General features: G+C 38.3%; 2 protein-coding genes across 3 annotated transcripts; both read right to left on the reverse strand.

The window, feature by feature from the left end:
- Positions 1–22: 22 nt before the first annotated feature.
- get3 (guided entry of tail-anchored proteins factor 3, ATPase) lies at positions 23–9,030 on the reverse strand. Its single transcript, XM_041982701.1, has 7 exons — positions 8,834–9,030; positions 7,787–7,934; positions 6,170–6,318; positions 5,880–6,030; positions 5,666–5,773; positions 1,498–1,695; positions 23–1,367 (listed from the first exon to the last, which is right to left on the reverse strand). Exons 1-7 carry the CDS (start codon positions 8,974–8,976, stop codon positions 1,239–1,241), a joined length of 1,026 nt encoding a protein of 341 aa, XP_041838635.1. The 5' UTR covers positions 8,977–9,030; the 3' UTR covers positions 23–1,238.
- A 1,194-nt stretch (positions 9,031–10,224) lies between these two features.
- LOC121638153 (target of Myb protein 1-like) lies at positions 10,225–20,853 on the reverse strand. 2 transcript variants are annotated; one of them, XM_041982699.1, is made up of 15 exons: positions 20,637–20,853; positions 18,502–18,586; positions 17,946–18,024; positions 17,535–17,684; positions 16,782–16,916; positions 16,549–16,695; positions 15,808–15,924; positions 14,065–14,198; positions 13,935–13,977; positions 12,247–12,379; positions 11,914–11,980; positions 11,146–11,221; positions 10,997–11,053; positions 10,873–10,915; positions 10,225–10,773 (listed from the first exon to the last, which is right to left on the reverse strand). In XM_041982699.1, the coding sequence occupies exons 1-15, from the start codon at positions 20,707–20,709 to the stop codon at positions 10,628–10,630; spliced, it is 1,485 nt and encodes a 494-aa protein (XP_041838633.1). In that variant the 5' UTR covers positions 20,710–20,853; the 3' UTR covers positions 10,225–10,627. The 2 variants fall into 2 exon arrangements, with proteins under 2 accessions (XP_041838633.1, XP_041838634.1); XM_041982700.1 differs by lacking the exon at positions 20,637–20,853 and adding an exon at positions 19,126–19,254.
- Positions 20,854–25,182: the final 4,329 nt, after the last annotated feature.

Raw genomic sequence — 25,182 nt, forward strand, 5'->3', positions numbered from 1 at the left:
ACACAAAAACAAAGACCACATGGACAGTTAACCAGGCAAGGTTGTTTTAATTCATTCTTGCAATATAATTTAAAGAAATCTATAGAAAACAGATTATTGTTGACTCAAAAGCATTCAGTGACAGAGCAAGGTAATTACACAAGTTATTAACCTGTCGTCTACCTGCATATTTCTGTTGAGGAAACTTCAACCAGTCCTGTATTCAATCACCAGAGTAAGGATGTTCACCATTCATTTGCTTGAATCTTCATGGAAAAAAGATCAACTAAATAAGGCTACTTTCAATAATCTTTCTTAATCAGTAAACAGAATGGACAGAGCGGAGTTTTGGATGAACTTTATGAGCACTGTTTGAGAACTTGTAATGTGAGCTCATCAATATCAGGCAATTCTTTAATGTCCATCTTTTCAAACGTGACATTTGCTTCTGCTAGTGTCTCCTAACCACACCACCCTCGAAGCAACAACGAAGCTCTGATGTTTTAAAAGCACAGCTCCCAACTTTATTCAGCCAATAGCATTTACACCACAGGTCTGTTCACCTGGCTAACGTTAAGAGATGCATTCTAGATGGTTCCGGTTTTATTGGAATAACAAGGATGGTTTATGGTTTAAAGATGAAAAAGTGCTGAAGATATTTTCCATCTCCCTGCCGTTAAACCCTGATTCTAGAAATTTGGATGGAATACCCCGATGTCTGGGAGAGAAATGAGTTTGTAGTTTTATCTAAAAGGTGAAACTGGAGAACAGACGAAGCCACCAAATCACAACCTGAAACCCGAAAGCTGGTTTATCCTGTACATTGCACCATCGCTGCTTACACTTTGTTTTCACAACTTAAGCTTGACACTGAACAGGATGAAGTTTTTTTGTGTGTTTTTTTCTTTTTGAGAAAAAGTTAAATGCATTATAAGACAAGAACTGCCACAGAGGATATGAAAACAAGAGGGTGAAGAGAGAGTAAGGCAGTACACATATACAACATATACGCTGCCTTATCTCACAGCACAGCGGCTTCTGTTTGTGTGTGTGTGTGTGTGTGTGTGATCTCATCAGCTCCCCTTTGGTGTGGGTGTGTGTCTTGCTGTGATGGTGCTTTGCTTCAGAAGACTGTGGATAATCTTGAGGCTGTTACTGGAGGGTTTGAGGCTGGTTTGTGGGGGCACTTCAGAGGAAGCGAATTCAGACAGCTGAAGTGTTGAGGGGGAGATCCGGAGGAGGTCCTGCCAAGGAGGGAATCACTTGTTTGGGGGTTTGTAGGGTTCCAGAAGTTGCTTAGAGAATGTGTTGACCTTGTCTGCACCTCGAACTTCATGGGGAAGCAGTGGTAGCTTGACTATGTGGAAATCTTCATAAAGGTCCTCCATCTAGAAAACATATATTATATAAATATATATATATAATAATAATAAAAGCACTTAATGAATACATCTGATAATTAACTATCTATATCTTAAATACTAAAAATCTGGTTTAAACAGTGAACGTGAGGCATACCTGATCTAAATATTTGGACTGAATCTTATGGCGTGCTTCACACATTTTACACGGCCTCTCTGCATCAGGGAAAACGAGTTGGTTGACAATGATGTTGTGCGTGTCGATGCGACACTTGGCCAGTTCCTGGATCAGCCGCTCGGTCTCATACAGCGACAGGAACTCAGCGATGCACACACAGATAAAGGTGGTCTGCTCCTGATGCGTGCAAGCAAAGCAGAAAAATAGAAGAACAAAACCAATAAAAGAGAGTCTTTAATACGTCCAGGTAAATACTGATTTAATACAGAAATTTAATGTTGAGAATTTTTAATTTTAACAGTGAGTAAAATTTCAATATTACATACGTTCAACTGAAAAAAACCTGAAAAAAAAAATTAAAGCAGTCTTGTAAAACATACTTTTAGGATTTCCGAAAAGTAAACTAAACGGTGCACTAAGATGTTTTTTGGACTGTCAAAATACAGCCAGTACCACAGCAACAGGACAAGCAGGAGGTACAACTGACATGAACCCTGATACATCATCTCAGCTGTCTGTTCATCCCTGCAGCTGCTATACAGAAGTTCAGCTAATCTTGCTTGACTGTCCTACTGACTTCACCCAATAGATATGTTTCCATCTATTGTTATCCTAACACATGTTCCAAGTTTTACCATCTGTGCATCTACAGTGTGTGCAGAATTATTAGGCAAATGAGTATTTTGATCACATCATCCTCTTTATGCATGTTGTTCTACTCCAACCGGTACAGGCTTGAAAGCCTACTACCAATTAAGCATATCAGGTGATGTGCATCTCTGTAATGAGAAGGGGTGTGGTCTAATGACATCAACACCCTATATCAGGTGTCCATAATTATTAGGCAACTTCCATTCCTTTGGCAAAATGGGTCAGAAGAGAGATTTGACGGACTCTGAAAAGTCAAAAATAGTGAGATGTCTTTCAGAGGGATGCAGCACTCTTAAAATTGCCAAGCTTTTGAGGCGTGATCATCGAACAATCAAGCGTTTCATTCAAAATAGTCAACAGGGTCGCAAGAAGCGTGTTGAAAAAACAAGGCGCAAAATAACTGCCCATGAACTGAGGAAAATCAAGCATGAAGCTGCCAAGATGCCACTGGCCACCAGTTTTGCCATATTTCAGAGCTGCAACATCACTGGAGTGCCAAGAAGCACAAGGTGTGCAATACTCAGGGACATGGCCAAGGTAAGGAAGGCTGAAAAACGACCACCACTGAACAAGACACACAAGATAAAACGTCAAGACTGGGCCAAGAAATATCATAAGACTGATTTTTCTAAGGTTTTATGGACTGATGAAATGAGAGTGAGTCTTGATGGGCCAGATGGATGGGCCCGTGGCTGGATCAGTACAGGGCAGAGAGCTCCACTCCGACTCAGACGCCGTGGAGGTGGGGTACTGGTATGGGCTGGTATCATCAAAGATGAGCTTGTGGGACCTTTTCGGGTTGAGGATGGAGTCAAGCTCAACTCCCAGTCCTACTGCCAGTTTCTGGAAGACACCTTCTTCAAGCAGTGGTACAGGAAGAAGTCAGCATCGTTCAAGAAAAACATGATTTTCATGCAGGACAATGCTCCATCACACGCATCCAAGTACTCCACTGCGTGGCTGGCCAGAAAAGGTCTAAAAGAAGAAAAAATAATGACATGGCCCCCTTGTTCACCTGATCTTAACCCCATAGAGAACCTGTGGTCCCTCATCAAATGTGAGATCTACAGGGAGGGAAAACAGTACACCTCTCTGAACAGTGTCTGGGAGGCTGTGGTTGCTGCTGCACTCAATGTTGATCGTGAACAGATCAAGACACTGACAGAATCTATGGATGGCAGGCTTTGGAGTGTCCTCGAAAAGAAAGGTGGTTATATTGGTCACTGATTTGTTTTTGTTTTGTTTTTGAATGCCATAAATGTATATTTGTAAATTTTGAGTTGTTATATTGGTTTCCCTGGTGAAAATAAATAAGTGAAATGGGTATATATTTGGTTTTTGTTAAGTTGCCTAATAATTATGCACAGTAATAGTCACCTGCACACACAGATATCCTCCTAAGATACTAAAACTATAAAAAAAAAAAAACACTCCAACTTCCAAAAATATTCAGCTTTGATATTTATGAGTCTTTTGTGTTTATTAAGAACATAGTTGTTCTATAATAAAATTAATCCTCAAAAATACAACTTGCCTAATAATTCTGCACACCCTGTAAAGCTGCATTTATGCTCCAGCTGCGTCTGCGTGCAGTCGGTTACGGCGCAGCTGACGGTGGTGAGTTTGCTTTCGAACTCAAGTGTAGGGGGTGTGCGTCGTTTTGGTGTCTTGTTGCAGTTTCTCTTCCCTAATCTAAAGGTGGCAGCAGAGGTGGTATCGGCCGGTAAACTCAACAGGAGTTTTTTTTTTTGATGGTTCACTTCAGATCCGGTATGTATTTCCTGTTTTAAAACAGCAATGACACCAAACATGGTGCAGTGTCTTCATGAGCTCGTGAAAGCAAACAAAGAAACAATTCGACCAACCAACCTTATGCAGATACTGCACAAGTATAAATTCAGCTTAAGGCGGCACAATGGTGTGGTGGTCAGCACTGTCACCTCTGGGGTGGGGGAAAGTTGGCTTACAGATGCATCGGAACGCAAAAGGGAGACTTGAAACTGAAGAAGTGCAGCACCCGGACAATCTGTGGAATGCACATAACAGAAGATGGCTGGGCATGAAATCTGACCATAACCCTCTAAATTAGAAGCTAGCGTGTGGAAGTACTTCAGCTTCTATGGGTGGCTTTGTTTGCTCAGAAAGTCCAGTTGGGGAGGTGTGGATGCACAAACAAACTCTGATGCAGATCAAAGAAGTGAACTCTTGTCCACCTACAAATGTAGGTCTCAAGTGAACTACAATGCAAAAGGAATTGTGGGTAGACACAACCAAAACATATGGCCATGTAGGACAATAGCTGGCCTGAGTAAAGAGAAATTACTCAGAGCAACAGGACAAGTGGAAGGAATCAGTAAAAGTTCTGATAGAAACATGATCAACCCAAGACTGCCAGGATCTGATGCAGCTCCGCGTTTTGCTCGGATGTGGTGGAAACAGAAGTTGTCCTGCATTAACCAACAGATGAGTGAGGTTTCTTTTTTGTTGTTTGTCACAACAAATATGAGAAACCATGCTGCATGTTTCCACTTGGAAAGTAGTAGTATGGTATTTAAGTAGTTACACAGGGAAAAAAAAAGATGCATCAATAATGGTTTTATAATTGCATCGCAGCCATCTGAATCCTAACCAAATCAAATCGTGAGATGCCTGAAGATTCCCATCACTAGTCACCTCACAGTAGGAGGGTTTCTACTTTGAACCCCATCTGTAACACGTCTGTGCTGAGTGTGTGTCCTCCCCATGCCTCTATGGGTTTTTTCTGAGTACTCCAGCTTCCTCCATCCATTTAAAATGAACTGATGTCAGGACAGCAGCTGGTGCTTCTAAACTGACCAGAAGTGTGAGCGGTGTCTTTTTTTTTTTGTCTCCATGTTAAACCTATGAGTCGATAGTGATTTGTGTAATGTACCCCAACCAATCGTACTGAACAATCTCACAGACTAATCAGTTTGCTGGTTCAATGAATTGACCAAAAAACCAAGGCAGACAGACTCCAATCATGGCGGCAGCATGCACACATAACAAAAATACAAGAAACAGACATGGCCTGTTACTATGACAACAGGAAGGGATGACTCAGTGTAAGTGCTGACAACCACAACTCTCTAGGAACTATTTCTAATATCCATATGTGAGATATTAGTCAGCTAACATGTTTCTAAAACAAACACTGAGCTGTGTGCTCTCTTGTGCAACATCCCCACATAAATGGGGATGTTGCACTACAGAGCGCACTGATATTGACCAGTCAGAGTTGATAAATGCCCGCCACAACTGCACAGGAATTTGGTGCACACAAAAGGCAGCTAGCTTGTCTTATTTGGGTCTTTTTGTTAGTTTCTTTACCAGTATTAAAAGGGTTCAAAAAAATAAACACAGAAAAACATTTTGAACTACACGTCAAACAAACTGAATACTAACACGTGTTATGCTTACATGATTTGTGCTTCTTACACTATCACACCTCTTATCCACCTCTTAAAGTGCTACTTACAGGGTCTTTAAACTGCTCACTGACTGAGCGAATGACTGGCAGAGTTTCTTCCAGCTTGGAGGCCAGCTGGTCTGCGTTCATGTCGCCCAGACCAAGCATGTTACACATCTATAAACAGAAAGAGAGAGAAGCTATTCAAAGCTTCAGCTACAGTTAATATTTTACACAGGCTCTTATCATGATGGGATAAACAGATCTGCTAATTCCTTCTCACCTGAGAGATGAAGGGGCTGATCTGGTTCTTGATCTGCATGAGGCGGCCTAAACCTCGCTCCACGATGGTGGGGAAGTTGAGCAGACGCAGTGTGTGGCCAGTAGGAGCAGTATCAAAGACCACAACCGAGAAGTTCATTCCTTTCACTAACCTGAGTTACAGGTGGACAACCATGCCAAGTTAAGTGTGACAATCAACGCTGTGTTTTAAAAAACTCACCATTATTATTATTATATAAAATCTATCTGGCTTCAGGGCCACCAGTTTTTTTTTGTTTTTTTTAAATATACCTCATGACCTCTGCGTAGCTCATGGCCTCATCAATGCCAGGAAAAGCACTCATGGCCTCCTGCATCATCTTCTTGCCCATGCTGAGCATATTGTCCTCCTCAAAGAACTCATCGGGCAGCTCTGCCACACCCAGACTTGGGTCAATCTCCTGTATTCACAAAAACAGGAGATTCACACATTGAAAGGAAATAAATAAATAAATACAAATGTTCTGCTGTTTTTCTGCCCTGCAGTGATTCAGTCTGTAACAGAGAGGTGCTTGTGAGACTCACATGAAACTGACTAGTTAGCCTCATGATTGTGATGAGATTGTGAAATATAACTTTCCAAAAACAGGATAAATAAACTCTTTATTTAGTCCTACTGGCTGTATACAATTTTTAAAGGGGCAATAAGCATTTCTGGATTGAAGGAATAAAAACGTTATGAGAAGAACTAGAGTTGTAATTTCATCTGGAGTATAGCGTCACACACCGTCTCTCTGTGATAATCTCTAGCCCTGGGTTTACCAGCCGGTCCGGTCGTTTGATCATGTACATTCATGTGAATCGCCGTCTCCTCCCTCCTCTGAGAGCCCTCAACCCTCCCTTCCTATAAAAGGCTATGGCAAGCCAGTAATGGCAGCACATATTTTCAAAACGAAATGGCAGAGAGCAGAATGAAGCATTCACCTGAAGACGACCAGCATCCATCATTACCTCTTTAAAAAAAAAAAAAAAAAAAAAAAAAAAAACTACAGCCGTTGGTAAAAAAAAGTTGTTGGATAAAGAAAGGGACAGAACATGCATTAACATTGGCCTTGTATTTCCTAAGTGGAAAGCAATGCGAGAGCTAACAAGGCTACAATTTGACTCAGAGCTAGCTCTTCTCCTGGACAGTAAGTAGCAACATTAACGTTATAAGTTACCTATTTCCTTTTTCGCCATGTTTCACAAAATAGTGATGTGGTTTTGCTCAGTGTTTGCACTTTGCAGATGTTCATTTGCAGACGAGACGAGTTGGGGGGAGCAGAGGTAGAGGCAAGTGTAGCTCATGACACACTTTGTTTTGGTCTACGGGCAGTCCAAAACAGTAAACCTTGCGGTGAAACTATTTAGCTTTTTGCCCCTTTAAAGAGACTTCATAGATTCCAAAAATAAAAATGTAAATTATAGTAAGACTTTTGATTAAACCAATAATCAGTAAATATATTTAATGAAGGCTGAAATCAATATTGAAGCTACAGGTTATTTCTTTGGGAAAATTTGCTTCCATAAATGTAAATAAATTACTTCCATTTAACAATATTTTATGTTAAAATACTTTAACATTAATGATTAAGTTGTTTATCTGCATGAGCTTTTTAATGCACAACAGCAAAGGGGATAGGCAGCAGACAAAATCCACAAATTATCAACTATTTTGTAAGTTATAATGATATAACAATTATATCTCCAATGACTAGCTGAATGACAAAACAAACTGTTGAGCTCTTGAATCCTAAAGAAAAATCTACCTGTCAGTTTCAGGCCCAGTTTCCAACAGCTGCCTCAGTTAACTCTCTTCCTCAACTGTAATCTCTAGTAACTTTAGTTCAGTGTGATGTGGGACTTCAAGAGGTGGCAAATGTGACTTACCATTGCAAAAAGGTTGTCGTAACCCTTGACCTTGGTCGGCACCTTAGAAAACTTTTGGTCAAAAGCATCAGAGATGTTATGGGCAGGATCTGTGGAGATGATCAGGACACTCTCCCTGACAGCAGCCAGCTGGACAGCCAAACTGCAGCTAAAAAAAACAAACAAAAAAAAACATGAAGAGCAGATAAGTTTATATAGACAGGAGATGTTTTTTTTACTTCACAGTTTTCCTTACTGCAACAACCTCAACAATCAACATAGCTATTAAAGAAAAACAGATTCCTATAATTGCAGCGTGGAAGTCTTATTGGGGTCAAGATTTCTAGTCATTTGTAATCTTTCAAAATGAAGTACGAACACTTGTGTAACCTGTTATCCGAGGTTAGCTATTAATGTTATTTGGTGAATTTTACCCATGACTGGTTAACGTTATTTATCCAGCAAACTGCAGATAGTTTGCAGAGGTGTCAAACTCAAGTCCTCGAGGGCCAGTATCCTGCAGGGTTTTTTTTTTTTTTTTTTTTTGGTTTTTTTTTTTTTTTCCCCCCTACTTGAACACACTTGATTCAAATCCAACAGGATCTTGTCAACTTCTTCGTAATGACACATTCATTTCAGTCAGGTGTGTTGGAGCAGGGAAACAACAAAAACCTGTAGGATAGTGGCCATCGAGGACAGAAGTTCGACACGTGGTTTAAAGAAAGTTTTGGGGCACTGAAGTTGCTGGCAATGTATAAGCGGTGGAGACTCATAAATCCATGTGTCAGCTGGCTAACGTTAGCTGCTGACTATGCTTGACAGCGTTCAACTACCCGGCAAACTGACACAGACGCTTAATTACTTCTTGTAAATTGGTGTACTAATCTTTTAACGCAGACCCATTTTTAGCAGAGAGCTGACGTTCGTCATATTCCCACTAAAACACATGAAATTTTTTAACTGTTTTTATTGATAGACGCACGTCAAATTGTGTGATCAGCTAGCTTAAGAAGGCTATCTTAGCTAGCGACCCAGCCCGAGTACATATCAGCATTTCCTCCAACTCACCTACACGTCGTTTTACCGACACCACCTTTTCCACCAACGAAAATCCATTTCAAAGATTTCTGTTCGATAATATTCTTCAGAGTTGGTTCTAACGGCTCCACGTCAGGTGCATCTTCAAATTCGTCTTCCAATGAAGCTGCCATCTTGTCTGTGTACAGACGTACCGCTTCGGTGGGATGTACCCAGACTGCTGCATTCACGACTCCTCGGAAAACAGCAACAACTGAAGCGACTCTTCTATATTGCTGTCTACTTATGGCAAAACAAACAAAAATAAAAAGTTAAACCAAAAAGTATTTTTTACCAATAAGTATTTTTTTAATTGTATTTTTTGTAAGGTAAGGCGAGGCAGGTTTATTTGTATCACACATCTCATTTCCAAGATAACACAAAATACGCTTACTTAAGAAAAATAAAAGCATTACAGCAAGATGCAAAAAAAAAAAAAAAAAAAAAAAATTAACACAGACTAAAATTAATTAAAATATGGAAAAAATAAAAAAAAATTAAAACAAACTAAAACTATAATAATACAACAAAGATGTACATCTCACTGTAATTATACTAATTGTTAATGTAAAATAAAACTATGTTATATATATATATATATATATATATATATATAGGGGACTATGCACAATTTGAACATAAATGTTGCCATTTGATGCAATGTATCAGAGTTAGCCTTAGGCTAATTTACCTCTGCAGTCCTCTGACAAGGCACACTAAAAACCATGCAATTACCATGTATGGCCTTACACACACACACACACACAATAGAGGCTTTGGTTGGCTCATCTGAATGTAATGTGTTTTAAGTATTTGCTAAAGGGGTGTGAGGATGGATTGGTTGGAAGATGGAAGGCAAATTGATTCTCAGCTCATTTATCCTCAGCTTTATTCATCTTTTGGTAATAGCAGATGGAACTTGTCCTTTGGTTATAATCAGGCATGTTTACATTTGCAGTTTATGAAATGTTCATTAAATTGAAATGTCCCGTCCCAATAAATAAATTAAAATGAGGTTGAAATGTTAAAAGTAAATGGCAAAGACAAAAATAGGAAGAGAGGCAAAAACTCCAACAAAGACAGAAGCCATAATGAAAAATGTTCATGCAGTTTTAAGGTCTGCACAGATTTAAGATTCAGTTTACTTGGCCTCCCTTTTCCTTTGTTGAGGGACTCTAAAACCAGACATCCTTGAACTCTTAGTTTTATCACACAAATAACATGTTACTGAGCACACAAGTTCTCACTCCTAACTTAAGTCTACAAAATATAGCTCTTGTCCTACACTATAATCTAAACGCAATTCTCTTAAAGTAGTCAATTTGTCAAGCATTGTTACTAATGTCAAAGTAGTAAAACATTTCCAAACAGAGCCAAAGGACCAAGTTTGGGGATCAGTGCCCCCCATTTATTATCATTAACACACAATCAGCTCTCTGGTTCAAAGGCACATGATGGTGTCAATGTCAAATATGTTTTCTGTATTATTTTTTGCTATTACTTAACTGTAAACACAAATTTTTTGTTCACATTAATATAATAATAATGATACATCTTAAATAAAGTCACATGCATGTGTTGTATATGTACATAAAGACTAAAAGTAGCAGAATTAAAAGAAAAACAGCATTTACTCTATACAATGAGTTGATTAGACAGCAGTTTTATGCTCCGGTTTTGATTGTGTGTGTGTTCAGAGAAAACCCAACTGTGCACAGCGTGTGTCTCATATACATTTTAACTTCATAACATGATCATTAAACTGCATTCACTTTCTTCCCACAATCAAAGCGAAAAAAGCTGGTCATGCGATGTGTCCTGTTGCCGGGCGGATTGTGGTGGAGGTCTGGGCGTGGTGGACGGCACATTATGAACAGTCAGGCTGCTGTGGTCTGCTGCCTTTGCTCGATCCTCCAGAAACTTATCAAACTCTGAGAGAGACATGCTCTTATGACTACAACGTCATGCACAACAATGAGAGTATTGTGAAACTTATCTTTAAACCCAAATAGAAACAAAGGTCAACCTACCTTCACTAGACACACCCTCACAAACTGAGGATTGTTCTTCCTGCTAATTAAAAAACAAACAAAAAACAGTAAAGCTTTAGTTTTTTTCCTCTCTTAATCACACCTGTTGCACATGCTTTCTTACCACATCACAGGAAAGCCATCTGTCAATATCATTCTGCACATGGTGAAATGGTGAAATCTAAGAGAAAGGACATTGAAAAGAGAAAGAGGATGACTCATAACCACAGAATATTGATCCAGAGTTTATGTGCGTTACTGTGGTATACACACCCCTCCTGTGACCTGCAACCTTGAGTCCAGAGCTCCTGCAAGGCCCTCCACAGCTCCAGGGTCCTCATACCTGACACTGCAGGGACACATTCACACACACCAGTAAGATGCACACCCATGACAAGAAAAACTAAATCAGTACTTGTCATAAACACGAGAAAAGCTAAAATATAAGAAGGGAATAAAGTAAATAAGTAGAAAAAAGGTAAAATAATAATAAAAAAGCTAATAATAATCTTTTATAACATGCAGTGACATTTCTTATTTATACATAAAATATGAAGAAACACTCATTTATTCATTCATCTATTTATTTATTTTATTTAACTTATTTTCCTCTTTTGGTTTTTTCTCCCTTTATTTGAATTTAGATGCTGTCATTTCCTTTTCTTTAAACCAGTAAGCCTGTAAACAGACGTGTTCTGGTTCATTAGTGGAATTTAACAGGCGTGTCAGCCACAGCAAACACTAACCCTGATGAAAACCTAGTTGGTAGCAGCATGTTAGTTTTTTTGTTTTTGCCATTTAAAAATAAAGGTTTTCAATATTTTTTAACCAACTTTGATCAGTTTTGTAGGCTATTTCATCTTGAAGCCCTGCATCAAGCTGTAAATATGCTTCAAAATGTAATTTTTAATATTAAAAATCTACTTAATTCTGACACAAGAATGTAGACAGTCACAACACGGCAAATATCTGTTATGTAGGTTCCATCAAGCTGAGGAAATTCAGTATGATTATATCTGTAGCTGTCAACAGTCCACTAACCTTTTCCTCTGCTCAGCCAAGGAGCTTCCTCTGGTTTGTGCAAACATGTCGAACTCCTCCTCTTCTTCTGCAAAACAAAATTTCACATTGTATTGACAGTGGTTTGCTAGCTGCTGTTTGAAATCTGGCTGAAAGCAGGTCAGCATTTTTTTTCCCTGCATGACATTAGTCAACATTACATTTGTTAAGATGCAACCTGTGCATTTTTAAACATTCCCTGCACATGTGATGTTCAGCACAACATCCTGTTTTCCACCAAAAATAAATAAAACTATTTTAAAAAAGGACAACTTGAAAGAGCTCAAAGAAAGGGATCATATAAAGCTTACTCACTGTGGTTGGCTGGCTGCTGGTGATTGGTCCATGTGCTGACTGCTGGCTGACTGGTTGTATTAATGACAGCTGGCTGGCTGTTGGTGGAAGGCTTTGGGGTGTGGTCGATGAGGCTTGAGCTCGTGGTAGAACTCTGCAAAGTATTGGGTGTCACATTTAATCCTAATCTGAAAAATCACAACCAGAAGAAGCTTTATTGCCAACTAGGGATGCACCAATACCAGTATCGATTCAATACTATGTCTGTGTACTTATACTCATATTACTAGTGTTCTGATACAACAAAACCTGATATCAATGTGAAAAAAAACTAGGGCTGTCAAAATAAACATGTTAATGCAAAGAGATGAATCTGTGGAATAAATGCGTTTAATTATTTTATAATGTATTAATGCATAAAAGCTATTACTCATGCCACATTTAAAATCTGAATTTTGCATTATCTTGGTGAGAGAAGCTTATTTTTGGTTTTGTAGGTGCCTTGTCACAGCTGTTAACATAATCCACCAAAAACTACTTTATCCTCCTCATTTATTAAGATTCTGACAGTTTTTAAGCCTTAAATTTAGGATGGCCAGAGGATGACCTATTTGATATATCACACAATTAAAGTGATCCATCCCTCCATCCATCCATTATCTATACCGCTTTGTCCATTAAAGGTTGAGGGGACGCTGGACCCTAACCCAGCATTTAGCAGGTGAGAGGCAGGGTACAACCTGGACAGATCACCAGTCCATTGCAGGGCCAATTAAAGGGATAATAAGCGGGAATTCATCATTTCTAGATTGAAGAAATTAAAAAATCTGTATGTGAAGAACTAGAGGTGTAATTTTATCTAGAGTGTAGCATGATGTCACACACTGTCTATTTGTGTTGATCTCCAGCATCGTGTTTACCAGCCGTTCGATCATGTACGTTCACGTGAGTCGCTGCCTCCTCCCTCCTCTCGTAGCCTTCGGCCCTCCATCCCTATAAAAGGCTACAGCAAGCGAGTAATAGCAGCTCATATTTTTAAAGAGAAACGGCAGAGAGCACCACCTGCTGATGCCCAGGATCCAACAGTACCACTAAAAAAACAATCATTGGCAAAGAAGTTGTCAGATAAAAGAAAAGGGACATAACCCGGTTTAACACTGGCCTTGTATTTCCAAAGTGGAAATCATTGCAAGAGCTAAAGAGTCTACAATTTGACTCGGAGCTAGCTCTTTACCTGGACAATAAGTAACAACATGAACGTTATAAGTTACTTCCACATGTTCCACTAAATGATTTGACTTTGTGTGTTTGCACTTTGCTCATTTGTTTGGAGACGAGGCGAGTTGCGGGTCGGGGAAGAGGTAGAGGAAGGTGTGGCTCATGACACGGTGTTTTGGCCAACATGCAGCGCACAACAGAAAACCTTGCAGTGAAATGATTTCACTTTTTGCCCCTTAAACTACTCAGCTGTCACATCTGAAGTTCCAGATTCACACTATTTACCAGTGAACTGTAATATGATTTATTAATACTTACATCGGTACTCAGTATAGGCAAGTCAAGTACTCAATTGTAAGTACTTTTGCTAGGTTTGACAAAATGTGGCATCGGTGCATCCCTATTGTTAACCACTATTGAGCCATACATTAATAATAAAAAAATTAAGAAAACCCTTTCATATGACACAGAAGTTAAGGATTTCTTTTTACCTGTTGAACATTTGTATTTTGAGCCTTGTTCAGCCTGTCATACCTAAAATATACAGATAAAAAAACACTGTTAAGCACAACATGTTTGCCTCCATTTTTCAAAAAAGGACAATACATGGTTGCAGCACACCTCTCATAGCGGATGAAAGCATTGTTGAGATCATCGTTTACTATGAGCAGCTCTTCAATAAATCCTTCATCCTGCAGCTGTGGGATTAGTTCCACCACACGGGTTTGCATGCTTTTACACACAGTGAACAGCTGCTGCTTAAACAAAGCAGGAGAAAGAGATTAATTCATTCTCATTCCAAACCAAATTAGTAACTTGAAAGAAAATAAACACTTATCTTTGATCAATAAAATATTTACATTATTTCATTGGTATTCCCAATTTCCTTCATCCTGCTTCACATACTTTTATGTGACTGACAGGTTTCCTATGTTTCTAGGAATGCTTTGAGGACAACATGAGACTAATTCAAACCTCTTTTATTGTCTGGTACAGACTGGCTCTTCTCACTGTTGTGCAGAGTTCTTAGTAGTTTCTTTTTTTCTCTCCTTAATCAAAGTTGGTATGAAAACACTGCATTGCAGGTGTAAGAGGACAGTCACTAGAATTATTACAAGGTCCAACACACAATGATACCATCCAGTGGAAAACGTGCTTTGCATGAGACCAAATGCAAGAGTAATGTCATAAGTATGAAGCTAATTAATTAATTTCAAACAAATAAGTTGATTTTTTATGGCTTCTATGGTCATTCAGCAATTAAAGATGACACTTTAAAACATTTCCAGTGTTGTTGCACATCTAAAATTCACAGGAATGTGTAGTAGTACATCTCCTTACTTTTGAATGTTCAGGTACAACATTAAAATAATGCAGAATTGGAATAATACATATGAACAACAAAATAGGATGAAACATATACTACCATACCAAAGATACTACCCTGTTTCTAGAAAAGTTTTCTCAAATGCAGCTAATTCTTAAGTTTATAATATGGTCATTCGATGGAACTTTTTTAACAAGCACAAGCACAAAGGAAGAATTCCAGTGTCTCCACAGACCAACATCAATGTATTTAAAAAATATTAACAGATTTAAATTGTCATACCTTGTGAAAGACAAAGAAACATGGAAAAGTATACGTGTAACAGAATTTGGAAGATTCAACAATCAGCAGAGTAGCTGTTGACAGGTGAGGGTGTCATGATTGGGTATAAAAGAAACATCCATCAAAGGCTTAGTCTTCCCAAGTAAGGATGGGTTGTAACTTGCCACCTTGTATTAAATTGTATCAAATATTTTGTCAGAGAATCATTAAACAATTAAACCTAAATATTTCACAATGTCAAAAGCAAAGAAATTTGGACTTTTAACATACCCTATTTTCCGGACTAAAAGTCACACTTTTTTCACAGTTTGGCTTGTCCTGCGACTTATAGTCAGGTGCAACTTATAGTCTGGAAAATACAGTACACAAAGTCTGAAAACGTTGAAGGACTTTAGGCAATGCTACATGTGTCAATGCCAGTAACAGGAAAACTGTTGGATGCACAGGACCATCAAACTTTCAGGCAGCACTAAATGAGAAATGGTTGTGCCACCATGATCAGCATCTCACTTGGACAGAAAGACAGTGGACAAGTGTTCTGTGGTCAGATGTGTACACACTTATACTGCTTTTGGGAAAACTGGCTTTGGGCTCTATGTGTTAAAGATGACAAACACCAAGAACTTATCAGAGAAGGGTGCAAAAGCCAGCATCTGTGGATCAGGATACATTTAAACACAAATCTCTGATGCTCAAATAAAATACAGAAAATACAGTGTACTTTCAGCTATAGTACATAGGAAACACACACTCACCTGCAGCAGCTCTGTATCATCTGGCGGGCTCTGTCCAGGTATTAGTTCATTTAACATTTCAGACATCACTGTGAGATTTCCCCTTACCAGTGCCAGCTCACTTCGCAGCTTCTGATTCTGGAATTTGAGGAATAAAACAAGAGAAAAAAAATAAAAAACCTGCCACACAGTTGTGTCGGTTTTGTTGTAATTCTGTCAATACCTGATACACAATAAGACAACACCTTCGTGTTTTTTTAAGTACTGAGAATAAAGCAGTTTTGGGTATTAAACTAACTGTCATTGAATTTAGCAGTCAAATCAGGGGCGTTAGAGTTGGATTTGGGGACAGTTAAACAACCAGTTAAGCTTAATGACAGTTTACAACAACGCAGTTCAACTTGTCTGCTTGTAGTAAGGTTAAAACCAGTAAGAGGCATCATGGTAACTACAACCGTCCTTAAGCCATGTATTGTAATGCGGATGCATGCATTTTATAGCTGTCTGCAAAGTCAAAAAGACATGAAGTAATGATAAATGTAAGCCACTCAACGACAAAGAATTCTTTGTACTGGACTGAAACTGAGTGTTATAAATAATAAACCAATGATGATGCATTGTTACTGACAGAATTGTTAGTGGACTGGAGTGGAAATATTTATAACAGGGATGTACACAAAAACATGAACACTTTGCAGAAGTCACGTGGCCTGTAAAGTTATTGACTGATAAGTATTTCTAGGTAGTTATAGTCAGAGGTACCTGCTTTGGAGACAGTGAGCCTGGTCCACCACTGGGTGGGACTGGAGGTGAGATCTGACTCGGGGCACTGGTAGGAGTTTGTGATTGTGACTGATGGGTTGGAGCAGTGACAGTGGCCTCCTCAGGAGTCCCATTTTCAGGGATACTCTGCAAGATTTATCAGAAATAAGTAAAATGTAACAATCAAAAGCATTTTGTTGTGTGCTGCACTTGGAATTAAGAGTCAGTCTCACCCTATTTGGCGTGTGGATGGGGGATAGTGCATCCAGGTCTGTCATGGGGAACTCCAGACCTCGTCTCCTGAGGTCATCATATACATGAACCACCCCTGCCAGGGAGGGAGAGCTACGAAATGCATCAGCCCATGACTGGAGATGAATAAAAGAACATGTGACTAATTATAGAGATGGCTGGCCCCTAAATTTTTGTTCAGTTACACATTTAGCAAAATAAAGCAATCTGGAGGAAGAACAGAGGGGACATGTTGAGCAGTATTTCCAAATTTGACTCTGTTTAACTGAATCAGTTTTCTAATTAATGATTACACACAAGCTGCTTCAACAGTCTGTGCATGTATGAGACTATTCAAACCACAAAGAGCATTAAATAAAGCATTACATAGTGGAACTTAAGTAAACCACCATAGCCAAAGGACCTTTAACACCTTTGTATTGTCTCGTAATAGAATTACAGGCACTGTAAAAACCATTTTGAAATAAAAGTATACTATATTTGCTTAATTTATCCCAGAGGCTAATTTAGAATTAGCTTTGGCTAATTTAAATAAAAACATAATACAACTGATTGCATACTGGAACTGAAACTATAAATTGTTTTAGAGTAGAGAGTATTATCTTGAAAGGATCCAAAATGGCTGTTTGTTACATTTTTAGTTACTGATCCAGTAAATAACATCAAGATGGTTTGATAATGGAAGTAATTTTAACCTGAGGCCTTGGTGCGTACAGTTTCTGTCACATGAGTACCTGTATGAGGGTGAGAACACGGTCATGGAGGATAGTTGGAGGGTTATATTTGGGCAGAATGGAACGGACCAAAACCCCTTCAACAAACTCCTGCGTTGCCACCAACACATGGAAGCGATGGCCGCAGTTCTTCACGCAGGTCTCAAGAACCTGTGTGGGGAAAATGTAACACAATTTTTTAAATCAACAGTAAAGGTTTTTCTGTCGTGTTATCAATATAATCATTAAGAATTTGGATGTTTACTCAGCCATTTGCATAGGTGGTTAGGTAAATATATCAGCCATGTCCCTTTGGTCAGGAGCCAACCAGTATAAGGCTAATTCTGCCCCTTTGAATGGTCTTTTCACACCCCCTTTTTACCTTAGTCCAAGACAGAACATGTAAGAAATTAACATTCAATCATTACTCACAGTGAGAGCCAACATAATCTCTCTGAAGTTCTTATTTCCAACAATCCGTTTCTTAATAGCTTTTACTGCATCTCTGGGCCTGAAAGAGAACAACTTTTAATCAGATTTTGCATCTTTGCTTAGTCATTCACTTATCATAAAATAAAATCACGCAACAAACAATACAAACAAAAAAAAAAGACTTTGCACTGAAAACTTGTTCACCAAGTTTTGCTCACATGTGTGTGCAGATAAAAAGATACAAATAAAGTCTTTAACCAAAATAAACAACTGTGTTCTTTTTTTTAACACTGTGGTTTGTAATAATATTGACCTAATTATGTCATTTGGTCACAGCATGGCTGTGTTGACAGAAAAAAAAGAAACACAAGCATTAAAGAGATGAAACAGTAAAATGTATTACAGTAAGCAGACGTCTGCAGTAACTGTTAACCTGATGTGTACGAATAGTTCAATAAAACAAATTAAAGAACAGGACTATTGCTGTCCCTGTGGGACATCGTGTCCACTGGAAAGATCCAAATTAACCAAACTCAGTGAACAACTTCATTCCTACCCTTCATCCGTCTCGTTGATAATGTCACAGATCTCCATGTTGAGTCCCCAGTCTTCTGACTGCAGAGAGCCGCTGGTTGCTCGCTCTGTCAACACAGACAGAAATTAATTCTGTATTAATATGCTGTATAAATTAATAATGAAATGGAAATTCATATATATCAAAATACACAATATTCTCCCCTGGCACGATGGCTAAGAAATACACAGAAAATTTGTAGCTACTCTTTTATATTGTTTGAAGTTCAGTTTCCCCTTTTACTGCTAACATTATCCAATCAAAACTTTATTTATAAAGCACTTTTCATACAAAAAGCAGCACAAGGTGCTCTACATAATAAAAACTAATTTTGAATAGATATCTATAAGACCTTCACACACTCAAAGTTCAAAAACACACACCTGATCATACTTTCTAACACACGTATCATCACACTCAGACTCACACAGCACACATATACAACCCCCAACCCCTCTCCCCACCTCTCTTTGCACAGACATAAACTATGACTTCTAGTTTCTTTTGCCTTAACTGAAACATCAATATAAAAACATAACTAGGGATAAACATCTGGAAATAAAAATCTGGCCTGACTCTGAGGTGAGGAAACAATATATTGGGGACCTGTCCACACCAGGGGCCGCCTAACCGAGGACCACAGATGGCATCACCATAGGAAACCGCTGAGATCAGGGCAGGTAGGGGCCCCACACCACAGCCAGGGCTGCAGTACTGGACCCCACCAACCACCCAGACCAGGGCAATCTCCACAGCAACGACCCGCAGATCAAGTAGACATCGCCCCCGATGCAGAGGATCCCCATGAGGAAAACACTGAAGTTAAAACAAAATAGAAAATAAACCTAATAACAACAATTACAAATAAGAGCCATGAAAATTAAACATAAAGTATTAGGAAATAATGAGGAAGAAAGATGACCGAAGAATGACCTAACCCTCTTCCTCACATGACTTAGGCCCAGATCCTATTAAAAGCTGTGTTTCCATCTATAACGTGAGATTTGTGGCAAAGTAATGCAATACCCCTTTTGTTGTTTTTCCCAACTTTTCAATTTGAAAATTGGAGAAATTTCTTCTTGGGGACTTAGTTGCCTAATAATTATGTATATAAACATTTCTTTTGTGCACACTTACACAAAAATGATAAATCAACTCTTAAGTTAAAGTAAGGTTCGATCATTAGTAATATTTTTTATTTAATTAAAAGCACTGAAAATCTATACATTTACATCATTAAAGTGCACGAAGTGTATTACAGCATTACAGTTGAAATTCCCACCCAAAGATTTTTTCCAGCCAACCGTTTAGGAATGAAAGCCTGCTTTTTGTTCTCTAACCTTACACAGGCTCCTCATAAGTCTCTAATCTCCTTCATTTCTTTGTACCAACCACATTTGCCAAACCCTCACCCTTCTCTTTCTCAATCCCATTTACTTCTTTCCCCTCCCTCCCTCTCCCCTTCCCTCCTTCATGTGACTGTCAGCTGCTCTGTTCTCATTTGCCGCACAAGTAGCTAACATTTATGTGTAGAAAAAATCAGTGGAAGAGAGAAGAGGAAGGAAAGTCTTAGATGGGTGTTTATTCACTTCATGACTGTACTGATTTCACATCTGTTCTGACGTAAACAGCTGGCCTGCAGCTTTTGGTGACCGTGAAGGATCTGTTCTTTTTTCTTTAAAAAAATATTTTATCTCAAAAAAGGAGAAACTTTAATGCTTTATAACTTGAAAGGCCCGCAGTCTTTTTGACGGAGGTCCGTTATGTTGCTGTGCAAGCTATGAAATTTTTGTTTCATGAAAACACATCAGTAAGTGAGGAAGTGAGCGGAAAGACCATAGCTCTCTGATTGGTCAAATGAGTTGTCACTTAGCTCATATTGACCAATCATGTGCGAGGATAAGCTCCACCTCCGCCTGTATCATCGTCTCTTTACATTTACTTTTATGTTTCTAAAATAGGGTATATGTATAAGTGTGAATATAAAATGTGTCCAAACGTCGTTTTACATCCCCAAAAGTGTGGCTCTTAAGTTTAAAAATGCTGATTAACGTTTTAATTAAGAAAAACTGACAACAGGCACAAATGCTAACATTTCAAAACCCACAGGAACTTACCGATCCTCTGGCCGACTGTTGTTGAAAATGAGTTTCCGATAAGAAACTCCATTTTCTCCCCGAGTGAAAACATCCTCGAAAAATAAACTTTTTCCCTCACAGATTGAAACAGTTCAGGGACTCTTGGATCTACGCGGCTGCTGTGTTTCCTTTTGCTTTCAGTGTCAGCCGCTGTTTCAGAGGCGCACCAGCTCTGCGAGGGGTCACGTGAATACACACAGAGCCAGGAAACAGCAGGCGTCAACACACAGAGACACAGCCGCTGCTTTAATCACACTTTCATTTATCTGTTTAACCTATCCCACTCACCGAGAGGAAGAATCATGCACTACTTTAGCTTTAAATGAACAGGTGTAATTATTTACCCATCATCTTTGTGGCGTGACATTTGCAGGCTCATTTTTGCTGTGAGCAAGTTTTACAGGCCTGTTGATATTGGTGAGACTTTACTGTGGTTTGACTAGATAAATAAATAATTAGATAAATAAATAATACACCCATAAAAGAGAAGAAACACTGCCCTGCATCCCAGTAAATGTTAAAAATAATGTAAACTCCAGTAGACTTAAACTCATCAGGATCTCGCGATACTCAATTTACTGCACAGAGATTTGAGGCTAAACACATAAATGTTCACTGGAGCCATGATTCAAAGTACAGAATAGAGCAATTCAAATTAACCACATAGCAGGTTATCTGAAACACACACTTTTTGTCAAATCCAGTATAATGAAACTATGTGAAATTGTAGAATTTCAATAAAAACCATTTCTAAATAAAGTAATCTCTATTCTGAAAAATGTTTCAGGACAGAGAAGGGGTCCAGGGATTAAATCTGTGTGCCTGACTTAAAAGGTTACATTTCAAATACACCTGAAACAGATCTGGTTGAAGTCAACATAGTATATTTTGACCAATGTGTCATTTTCCACCTTGTGGTGATGTGCAGATTCTGTCTTTTAAGTACACAGTTAATTTGAATTTCAACACCAACTTTACAACAATCCAATAAATGCAACACCATGTTATATACTTGCATGGGTGGAAAGCAGAGAGGTCACCATTATCTTGTTTGTCCTAGACCTACCCTAGATAGCAGGGAAAGTCCACCTAATCTGGGCTACTTCTGGGACTCACAGCGTATGGCTGTCAGAAGTGTTTTGTAGGTCAGATGTGACCCAAAAGACTGTGATCTGGCCCCAAAAGCCGGACCAAAGAAAAAACAGGGAAAATTCAAACTTTTTAAAGCTGAAGTCATTATTTGGCTCTTTTAAAAAATAAATAAATAAGAAAAAAATTTCTTTGCATATTTACTGTTTATTACTGTGTGATATGTAAAAAAATATTTTTGTCGAATTATTGTATCCATCAGGGGGCAGAAGACAAGTATCAGATTGTTTAAAACAGGACATTTGAGCAAAGTTTTTACCATAAAGTGATGGGAAAGGTCTCAGAGACTGTATGTATCAAACATGATACATATAAAAGGTGAAGGGCAGATGTGGACAAAAAGGAGACTGAATAAGAACAAATAATCTTTTGTGTCTTGTATCTAGGCTTATTGAGCCGTTTAAATAAAACAAAGAATATATTTCTTCATCATAACCTAAAAGCAGATTTCATCAGGCATCCAGTGTCACACTGCTATTTACCTGCTATCTTTTCTACTGTAAGAGCAAAATTACTCAGAAAATGTGATTAGTTAAAAACATCATGAAAACATGAAACAGCATCACATGATGAATCATGAGCATTAACAGTAAGTATCAGGAACTTGTGATTTAATGGAAATGGCTGAAAATGATTCTGGTAAATGTTTAACAATAGTTGATGCATGACACATTTAGACAGATGGGTTTGCAATCATAGCGTCCAGCAGTATGGAAACATTTGGAAGAGTACACAGTAAAATGCTTGCATTTATGACTCTGAGGGGTTGATTACCAAATTATACTAAAGCCACTTTGTTTTCAGCTTGTAAAGAGAATTTCTCTGTAAAACAAAGCTCCCATCTGTGTATAAATCCCCACTGGATTATCCTTTCTCACCCCAATAATTAGGATTTTCCCTTTAATTGCTATATGTTTTTTTAAAAATGAACTCCTTTTCACTGATGCAGTTATAAGACTGTAGTGTCAAACTCATGAGGGTGACAACAAATTCCTGTGACCACACACTATAAGGTAACAGGTGTAGAGGTTTTAATATGAAAATGAGGGATGTTTTTAATGTTTAAATTTAAATTACACCCAGTTACTGAGAACAGAGATAAATGACAATACTTGGCAAAGATGTCAGACACATTTATGTGTACAGCACCACCTGCTGTCCAGAATGAAGCTTGCATTACAACACAGAGGTCAACAAACAAACAAACAAACAAACAAACAAACAAATAAATAAATAAATAAATAAAATAAAAGTAAATCTCTTGTCTTGTCAGAAATGTTTAATAGAAATTCTCCTAAAAGCCAGGAATTTACTTTCTTCTTGTAATGTTTTTAATTGAGTTTATCCAGTCTTTTCACTCTTGAAGTAAACCACTGGTCCTACTAATGGTTAAAATTGCTCTTTTCCCCCTGCAGCCTGACTAACTGTTTTTATAGTCTGTGCTACAAACACATTAGGAAAAATTGTACAATGAATGCAAAACACTCACATTGTGTAGATACTCAGAAAATATCTTTAATATTCAGACATGTACATATATATATGTATATAACCTCACCATTACCTCCTTATATGTAAGCTTGTGTTTGCAGAATCCTTTTGTAAAGGTGTTACATAATCAAGGCAGTCCTTGTGACAAATGTGTGATGCTTTTTTGTGTATTTATGCATCATCACCACAAGGTGGAGGCATTGACTATGCAGGGCATGTGGGACATTATCTGTAGAAGAGCATCATTTTTGTTGTTTGGTAACACAACATTAAAAATGACTGGTTTAGTATCTGACCACATGCATCTGACTGATAGAGTAACTGACAAGCAAGAGGAAGTGATTATGTGAATCAGTCTCTGTGACATTTGTGCTCCTTGATTTGCAGGTCCAGAGAAATCTTTTGGCACCCCTGTAAAAATTTTATGACCCTTGTAATAAAATAAAAGTTGAAAGCATTTTCTGTCAACTAACTCATGATACCCTACGCGCTTTCAAGAGCTTGTTTTTATACTAAATGAATCAACTTATCCCATTGACTTCATGTGTTTCTGAAGAACTCTATCAGAGCTACTGCAGGTTGAGAAGAGTCAAATGTGAAAGCCCAGGAAGATGCTGAGCTGTAATCAGGAGAAAACCAGTGTGCTATTTCTTTTCTCTGTGTTGTACGGTCTGGAATAATGCAACTTAAACCCTCCAACCATTAGTAACAAGACAAAGAAGTGTGTATCAGACCTCTGTAGCTGATGGCATTGTGTCTCCTGACAGAACATCATTCTGACTGCTGGAAGCCACACAGAGGAAAAGTTTACTTGTAAGAATATACATTCATGTGTGGCTAAAAAGCCATTTGAGTTGATTAAATTAGGAAAAGGTTTTACTTTACTGAATTCTCATTCATCATCAGCTCAGTGGCCCAATTTTGGGAGAAAAAGAACATACAATAAATCACACACAAACAACTTCAACCATCAATAATTTCAGGAGTCTGAGTATCGCGCTAGGATAGGGAAACAAGTCTTGCATGTCTATGTATATATGGACGCTAAGATATTCTGTCCACAACCAAATTTCACGTTTGGTAAATGATCACTATGACCGACTGACCAAGGCCAGTGCAGTTGTTATTACTCCAATAAATTCAGTTCAGCTTTATTTGTATTACACCAATTTACAACATCATGTCAGAGTACTTTACATACTATCAATTCTCTCCAATCCATTGTCATCCAGTCAGTATTCATACAAGTCAATTCATAATAAGTAATAGCCTAGTTAAGGAAAATGACAGATTTTATTAAAATAAACTTCAATTCAATCCCCCATCCTGAGCAGGGGCAACAGTGGAAAAAAATCCATTTTAACAGGATGGAAAAACCTCCTGCAGGTAAGTTGATTTTGGATATTTAAAGGTTTCTCTCTGGAAATGGAAAAAAAATGTCTCTACTGCTAGCATATTCCACTAAGGGTTCTTAAATGTTTTCTGTCCATAAAGTGACTCACCTTTATGGAACTATGGCTTGTGCTGGTCTTGTTCAGCTGTGATTGGTTAAGAATTAGAGAAATCTAATTGGTTGTTGAGTAGGTGTATAAAATGTGGAGGAAAGTTTTGTACCTGTAAATGACTTGCATTTTCTGATTTGTAGTACACTACCTGGCCAAAAAAAGAAAGAAAGAAAAACAACTAAGCAAACAGGTAGGAGCTTCCTATTGGATAATTCCTGCAGGGTGATTATCTTTCAGCTGGCAACAAGTTATTTAACCCTAACTGATGCAATAGTTTGCTTCTCATTTCTCAAACAAACATGTGTAAAGACACATCCCATGGTCGTGGCAAAGATGTTAGTCTGTTTAAGAAGGGTCAAATAATTGCTATGCATCAAGCA

Source organism: Melanotaenia boesemani, chromosome 4, assembly GCF_017639745.1.
Source record: "Melanotaenia boesemani isolate fMelBoe1 chromosome 4, fMelBoe1.pri, whole genome shotgun sequence".
In the NCBI taxonomy this organism is placed as follows: Eukaryota; Metazoa; Chordata; class Actinopteri; order Atheriniformes; family Melanotaeniidae; genus Melanotaenia; species Melanotaenia boesemani.